Source organism: Lactuca serriola, chromosome 8 (assembly GCF_051521515.1).
Source record: "Lactuca serriola cultivar US96UC23 chromosome 8, Lser_US96UC23_V15, whole genome shotgun sequence".
Classification (NCBI taxonomy): domain Eukaryota; kingdom Viridiplantae; phylum Streptophyta; class Magnoliopsida; order Asterales; family Asteraceae; genus Lactuca; species Lactuca serriola.
This window is the reverse complement of record NC_136415.1, coordinates 201,898,308-201,906,991: the sequence shown is the minus strand read 5'-3', so window position 1 is coordinate 201,906,991 and position 8,684 is coordinate 201,898,308. Positions and strand designations below refer to the sequence as shown.

At 32.2% G+C, this 8,684-nt stretch overlaps 1 protein-coding gene across 1 annotated transcript; it reads left to right on the top strand.

The window, feature by feature from the left end:
* The first annotated feature begins 465 nt into the window (after nucleotides 1-465).
* On the top strand, nucleotides 466-2,227 carry LOC145071206 (E3 ubiquitin-protein ligase BOI-like). Its single transcript, XM_079018128.1, has 2 exons — nucleotides 466-937; nucleotides 1,673-2,227. The coding sequence occupies exons 1-2, from the start codon at nucleotides 632-634 to the stop codon at nucleotides 2,162-2,164; spliced, it is 798 nt and encodes a 265-aa protein (XP_078874254.1). The 5' UTR covers nucleotides 466-631; the 3' UTR covers nucleotides 2,165-2,227.
* The last annotated feature ends 6,457 nt before the right edge of the window (nucleotides 2,228-8,684 follow it).

The following is an 8,684-nucleotide window of genomic DNA, read 5'->3' as shown; positions in this document are numbered from 1 at the left end:
ATCTCTCCCTTTAATGCATACAAACACGCACACCCCACCCCCACCTCAACAACCCCCCCCCCCCCCCCCCCCACCCCCCACCTATTATTTCTATTATATATATATATATATATATATATATATATATATATATATATATATATATATATATATATATATATACCTTAAAAACTTAAAATGGTAAAAATAACTTATGCAATCTTTATTGGAGAAAAATATGGAAAATTGGGTAAGGAAAATTGAAAACGTTATAATCTTTGATTTAAGCTTTATTGTAAATTAAATTCTTTGATTGATTGATAAATATTTCGAAACAAAAGTATAATATTCAATTAATATTCGTTTATATTTGGAGATACATCTAGTGCATATTAAATGCAACTTAATCTTTCAAAAATATAAGATTCAGTAAATATTATATATATGTATGTATTTATATATATATATCAACACATGCAACCCCACCACCCCTCGTCCCTTGTTTTTTTGGTGATAACTAGAGGCCACCCTCTTCTTCTCTATACCAAACCAAAAACACATCACATTACAAAAGAAAAACAATCTCTCTTTCGCTATAAAAACACATCAAGTTTGTATTCTTTTTTTAGGCCAAAAGAACGTTGATTTTCGCATGGCGATTCAAGCCCGTTTATATTCAGACAATCTTGCGTTTCCTTTCATCGGTGATGATGGTGGTGGTGGGAATTTTTCACAAGATTTGATGGAAAACGCTTGTGGTCTCAATGATTTTTATCTGTTCAATCTTCAACAACAACAACAATATCAACAATATCAGCAGTCATACCAACCACCAATGAAGAATCAAGATTCGTGCTTTGAATCCGGGTTTCATAAACCGGTATCGATGCATTCTCAATCTGTTGCGGCTCATATTCAAAACCAGAATCAAGAAATTGAAAGGTTCATTAGTTTACAGGTAACCTATCTTCGATTATTAACCGGTTTTTCTATATTTTGGGTGTATTCTCAAGAATTTTAATGATTTAGTCATTTAAAACGCGAAAAAAAACCAATATTTTTTGGTATGCTGAGTCTTCTTTTAAGAGAGAATAGTGATTTAGAGGAAAAAAAACCAGCATGAATTTTTTTGTGGTTTCTACGACAAAAGTTGGATTCCAAATACGGAAAGAAATGACTGAAATGTTTATAGTTTTTCAATGACCAAATTAGCTTTATGTATACTATCACTATTTACACATGAATATAATGATAATAAACTGTTCTTTTTTTCTTTCTTTTCCTTCAAACTTGAGAATAAACAGTCTAAAAAAATTACGATTTTATAGAAGACTTTTCTTTTTAAATTTATGAAGATTAACAAGATAAAGATTGATATTTTTTAATGCCAAACTACCATTTTAACCTGTTAGATAATTATTTGCACATGAATGACATGATATATAGAAATTATATGTTTTTTTTTTCGAATTTAAAAGTACAAAATAATATATATTAGGTGATTTTGTTTGTATTTATAATTCATTTAATTACCAAACTACAAGTGATCTATAACATAATTATTTATTTTTAATAATATTATAATAAAGACTAATTAAACACGGAAAAGAAAAGAATCTTGATCAATTTTCTATATGTTTATAATTATTCAATACCAAAATAACCTCAATTTGTTTGTAATTATGCAATACAGAATGAAAGATTGCGATTAGCTCTACAAGCATATCGAAAGCAACAGCTATTAACAATCTTGAAAAAATACGAATCAAAATCCGAAGTGTTACTGAAACAAAAGGACGAAGAGATCAGACGAGCAACCACAAGAAGAATCGAACTAGAAGAATTCTTGAGAAGAACCGATATCGAGAGACAAAAATGGCAGATGACAGCCATGGAAACAGAAGCAATGGTGATGAATCTAAGCAACAAAATCGAGCAGTTGAGAGAAAATGCGAAGATAGAGGTTGAAGATGAAGGTTCTTGTTGCCATGAAGAAAATAATATGGAAAACAAGAACACGATGATTTGCAAGAATTGTTTCAATGAAGATTCATGCGTTGTGATGATTCCATGTAGACATCTGTGTTGTTGTAGATCATGTGATGCTTTTCTGCATTCATGTCCGGTATGCAAGATGGTAAAGAAAGCTAGCATACAACTTTCTGTTTTTGAATCCAATTTGTAAAGTTACTGATATTATTTTGTTTTATTTTTTAATATATGCAAAAGAAAAAAATCATTTTTATAATTTTGGTAAGGTATTATTTATTATGGTTGTAATTAGGATGGTGTAAAACTTCCTACCAACATGTAAAACTGATAATTCGAGTCAAAACCGTACAAAACCTAACTAAGAATGATAATTGATTTTTTATTCTTTACCAAACCTAATTATCTGATTTAAAATAAATAAATAAATAAGTGCCAGGTCAACTCAAACTTGAGGGATTTAAGATTTTAGCATCAAACAACTCCAAAAGAGTTCTTATTTCTTAATATACGGAATTTCCTTGCTTTTTATTTCTATATATCTTCCTATCCCATAAAATAATGACATATATAACATTTAATGTTCATTTAATGAAATTTAATGATATTTATGGTACTAATATGACACATGTATGGGTAGGAGGAATATGTAACATTTAATGTTCATTTAATAAAATTTAATAATCTTTATGATACTAATATGACACATGTATGGATAGGAGGATTGTTAGAAATAAAATGTAAGATGATATTTAATTTCTTTAATATTAGCGATAATCTTTCCTCGTATATTTATATTTATTTATGGATAAAATTTGCATAGCTTTAAAATTAGTTGTATTTTGTTATTGTAAGGATGTTGGCTAAAACCTAGCCCATGAGTTTCTATCTTATAATTACTTCTACTTTGTATTTTATTTATTGCTCATTTGTACTCTCTCTTGCATTGTGCTGGTTTTTTAGTTATATATTCATGACAAAATTGCAAAAATGTTATTTCTTGTTATCAAAATTATATGGTTTCGTCCAATAGCGTTTTGTGACGCAAAAGTGGTCAAATTTTAGATACCTTACGTATTTTCGGTCAAAAAATATTAATTTTAACAGTTTAATTATTGATTTTTTTTAAAATAATAATTTTGTCGTCAGAGATAATTTCTGCAACCAAACTTAGAAAGACCATATATGCATCTCTTCTTTTTAATTTTATCAATTATTATACATTAGTTATTTTAATTAATTTCTTTTTATTAGATTATTCTTATTTTATTATATATATTAATAAATATTATTTTTAATATATAATTTATATATTAATAAATATTATTTTATTAGATTATCAATTACATTTAGTTACATATTCTTAATTTCTATTTTAATAAATTTTTTTTTAATTTAATAAAGTTACTTTAAATATATAATTCAAAAATATTATTTTATTGGGTTATTAAACTATTTGAATTTCTTTTTAAGTATTTTTATTGGATTATAACTTATTAATAATTTTTTTAATATAAAATATTTATATATAAATATAATATATTAAAAATAATAATTATTGTATATGTTATCCAATAAAAAAGAACTAATCTAATAAAACATAATTTAAAAGAAATTAATAATCCAATAAAGATATATTTTTAAATATAAAAATATTACTTATTTAAAATAATATTTATTAATATATAATAATCCATTAAAAAAACAATTTATTAAAAAAGAAATTCAAAAATAGATAGCTAAATGCAATTAATAATCCAAAAAATAATATATTTAACATATAAATATTATATATTAAAAATAATATTTATTAATATATAATAATCCAATAAGAAAAGTATCTAATAAAATGAAATTAAAAAATAATTAATTAAAAGAATTAATATACAATAACCGAATAAAATTAAAAGAAAATATACATAATTAGTAATTTTAGTTTGGTTGCAGAAATGGTTCATGATGATAAAATCAATCATTTTAAAAAAAGTTAATAATCAAGTTGTTAAAATTAATATTTTTAGACAAAAATACACATTGACTCTAACACCACAAAACATTTTTGATCAAAAATCAAATAATATTGACAAATACATTTATTATTTTTACAACTTTGTCTTTATACATCTTGCTGTTTCAAAAAGTAATTTATAGAAATAGGTAAACGTTCATTTCAAAATGGTTATTTTTTACATAAATATACGTAAACCTTCATTTAGAATGGTTATTTTTGAGACATAAATCCGCATTTCTTGTTATATTTATCTTAATAAATAAGGATAATTTTGCCACTTGTCATTCTTCCATTCAATTGGCCACATGTCATTTTGTCATAATTTTGAGATATATTTATTTCCACTTGTCATTTACTTTATTTTTCATTTCCAATATATCATTAATTTAGTTTCCATAAATTAAACCTACCATAATGACTATTAATTTTAAATTTCAAATTCTAAATTTTAATTTCAATTTCAAATAAATTTACAGTTTAAACTTTTATGTTTAACATTTGTTATAATTTACCCGTTTAGTATACAAATCTATAATTAAACACATAATTTTAATTTATTTATTTTTTGCATGATTTTTTCTCATAATTTTCAGTTATTTTAAATTTCAAATTCAAATAAAACTTTCATTTAATCGTTTATATTAGCATTTTGTTTTAATTAACCCGTATAATATACGGGTCTCACAACTAGTATATACTAAAAAAACGATAAAAAATTATTTTGAACTAACTTCCATTATTTTATTTTGTAGAAAAAAAATAATAATTGTTTTAGTAAAATATTCTAATAAAACTTGTTCATAATATATATACAATTTTCAATATTCTATAAGAATATTATAACACCTCAAATTTTAAACTAAGTTTTTCATTTTTAAATCATCAAAATATTGTTTATAAACCAAGTCATCAAAAACATAAGTGTCAAATACAAATGATCATCACAAAATATAAGAGTATCACAGACTCTCCCAGTAACAAATCTCTCAGCGAGTGTGTACAATCAGAAATCCGTCTTCCCACGATCCTCAGAAGTGACTGAAACACATTTATCAACAACTATAAGCACGAAACATAGTGAGTTCCCTAAAATATCACATACAACACAACATAAATAACAACTATGGGTTATCAACAACCATGGGGACTATCAGCAGTCTCAGTGGGCAACAACACGCCTTATAGGTTATCAGCAACCCTACAGACTATTCGCAGTCTCAGTCACACATAACAACATAATGCAAGATAAATGTTAGACCCAGCTGGTCATTAAAAATACAACTATATATTCTACCATACATGTAAGAATAAGTGAGGAGACTCACCTGATACTGCTCACATATACGTCTCACACCCGAACTGCCGGAACTAGACTCTGCCTAATAACACAATAATTAACCCTAATTAATATTAAGGTCTAAAACTTAAATCTCAAGTCCAAATCCTAAAACCAAGTCTCTTAATGGCAAAAAGACCATTTTGCCCTTCCTATGGTCTAAAACCCTAAATCTTGACCAAATGTCAAAAGTCAACAAAAGTCAACTGCTCGGTACGTATGTTGGGTGTACTCTCTTTTATGCGGTGCGTACAAGTCAATCAACGACCAATCGGGGACGGGCCTAGCTATGCAGGGCGTATTTAAGAGGACGACCGAACTATTCTGCCTGGTCCAACTCCATCAACTTTTATGTCTTAATCCGTTAAGACACTTATCCTAACTTCAGATCTGACCATAATGGGGTGTCTTAACCCACAAAGTCACAAACTTTAATCCTTTTCATGGCTAGGAAAGACCCAAAGTATAAAACTCTAACTCCCATCACACTCCAAGTCATTTAACTCATGAATGGGCCAAGGGAAAAGATCAAGCAGCCATTTTTATGAATCTACAAGACATAGTATGCATGAAAAGAAAACTAGTATTCTCTGGAGTGCAAGCTGTAGGACAAAAAGCTCATAAAACTCATCTATAGAGATCTAAAAGGAAACTCATCAAGGTATAAACTTTATACCTGAAAAGATGTAAAATGAGGAGTAACTTTTGGATCTACAAGCCTACAAGCAACACCTCCTTCTTCACTAGTCTTCTTCTTCAACAAGTAAGCACTAAAAACACTAATAAGCTCCAAACTTTAACAAACAAAGCTTAGACTCGAGATTAGGGTTTGTGAGGGAAAGGTGGATGATAAGGAATGTCCAAGGGAGGCATAAGGTGGATTGAATAAGGAGCCAAACATTAAAATTAGGGTTTAAAGGCTTGGCTAATACACCTGACATGCGACACATACGCCCAGCGTACTAGCATGGTTTCCACGATTAGGCAATCTCATGAGTACGCTGCGCGTACCATCATGTACACCTGACGTACGGCTGAAACGAGAAACTTTTACCACAAGGGACTAATTATGCAACTTTGGTTAAGTTAAGGGCTAAAATTGATAATACCTGAAAATCGGATGTTACAATTCTCGCCCACTATTATCAGACTTCAACCTCGAAGTCATCCTCGAGAAATAGCTCAGGATAGTGCTCGCTCGTGTATCTCAGACTCGGGTTCCAACGTCCATTCCGAGCCCTTCAGGTCTTGCCACTGAACTTTGACCAAGTTCACCACCTTGTTCTTTAAGGTAGGCTTCTCGATGTAATTCATGCGATCATCAGCCTAAATATCCTCTAAAGGAACTACATCTGTTTTGTCAGGTATACACTTCCTCAGCTGGGAAACATGGAAGATATCATGAACCTGTCTCAACTCCTCCGGTAGTTCTAACAGGTAAGCTACCTTGCCCACCCGAGCCAATACTCTAAACGGGCCGATAAACCTGGGGACCAGCTTGCCCCGCTTCCTGAAGTGGATAACACACTTCCAGGGTGAAACCTTCAGAAGCACTAAATCTCCCACCTGGAACTCTAGCTCACAACATCGTCGATCCACATAACTCTTCTAGCGGCTCTAGGCTGTCAGCAATCTCTGTCTAACTTGTTGGATAAGTTCGGTCGTCTTGAGCAATACCTCCATGCTCCCCATCACTCTTTGTCCGACCTCGCCCCAGCAAATAGGAGACCGACACCTCCTTCCATATATAAGCTCAAAGGGAGGCACACCAACGCTGCCATGATGGTTATTTTTATAAGAAAACTGTAACATCCGGATTTCCAGGTATAATATTTTATGTATTTCTATTTTGAGACATGTGGAGTGACTCGACGAGCTGGTGCCTCAACTCATCGAGTAGAGTCGTGACTAGTGACGTGGATTAATGAATGGACTCGACGTGTCTGTGAGCCGACTCTCCGAGTCAGCACTGCTAAAGGAAACCCTAATTTCTCGAGCTTGTGGCCTATTTAAAGGCCCTTATGGCCTCCCTTTGTGGCCACCTTCCCCAGAGAGAAACCCTAACCTTCTTTTTTGTTGTGTAGAGAGAGAGAGAGAAAGAGTCAATTTTGAGCATTCTTGTGCATTTTGGAGGAAAGATTGGAAGAGCTTGGTGGATCTAATCAAGAGAACGTTGTGGATCTTGCATTCTTCTGTCATTAGCTTCTCCTCTGAGGTAAAAAGCTCTTACCTTGTCCACATTTTTGTTAGATCTCATTTTGGGGAGTTTCTTGGGTTTCTCCCAAATCATCTTGTGCCTTTGAGTTATTTGGACATGGTTGAGGTTAGAACCTCAGATCTAGACTAGATAAGGTCTTCGGAGTCCAAAGATTCGAGCTTCATTGAGCTGGAGGCAAGCCCTTGTGCATTTAACCTTTCTTGGGGCTTGTAATGGTGTTTTGGAGCATATATGCCATGCATGAACATAAAGATCAAAGCTTTACATGACATTCAAGCCTAGGGAGTCTAGTTCTAGTGTTTGGAGCGATAGATCTGCCCAAAAACGTCTGAATGGGAGTATGGACTAGATGGACTCGCCGAGTCCATGTGCAGACTCGGCGAGTCGATTAGGGTTTACTCGATAAAGTCTGATTACGCTGTAACTCGACGAGTAGACGGGTCTACTCGGCGAGTAGAGATGGTTTACATAAGGCCTCTAAGGGAACGGGGGGACTCAACGAGTCCTCCCGGTGCACTCAACGAGTTAAGTCAACATGGACTGTTGACTCAAGTTGACTTTCGTTGACTTTTGGAGTTTAGACCAATTATGGGTAATAGGGACCCTGGAAGGGTAGAATATTCTTTTACCCTTACCGAGAGTTAGAGAGGGGTTAGTAGGAGCTTATTAGAATAATTGATCTAATTATAGATAATCACCATATATATTAGGCGGAGGCTGTTTCGGTGATTCGTGTACGAGGTGTAATAGCTTGCTTACTTCGAGGTGAGTCTTCTCACTATACCTTACCTAGAGTGGTAGCTATGTGTGACCAGAGGGCCTTATGTGTTTGCTTGAGTTACGCATGTTTGTGTGATATGTATTGTATGCTACATTATTTGTTGCTTAGACCAGACTGGAGGGTCCGACGAACTATGAGGCCGGAGGGTTCTCAATCAGACCGAACCAGAGGGTCCAACAAGCTATGGGACTAGAGGGTCCCACTGAGACACATTGACCAAGAAGGTTTTCCAGAGCTATAACCTTGAGTGGCTAATTAGTTGTACATGGTATTTTGGGGAACTCACTAAGCATTTGTGCTTACCGTGTTATGTGTTTATGTGTTTCAGGTACTTCCAAGGATCGCGGGAAGGCACCGGTTTGATTATACA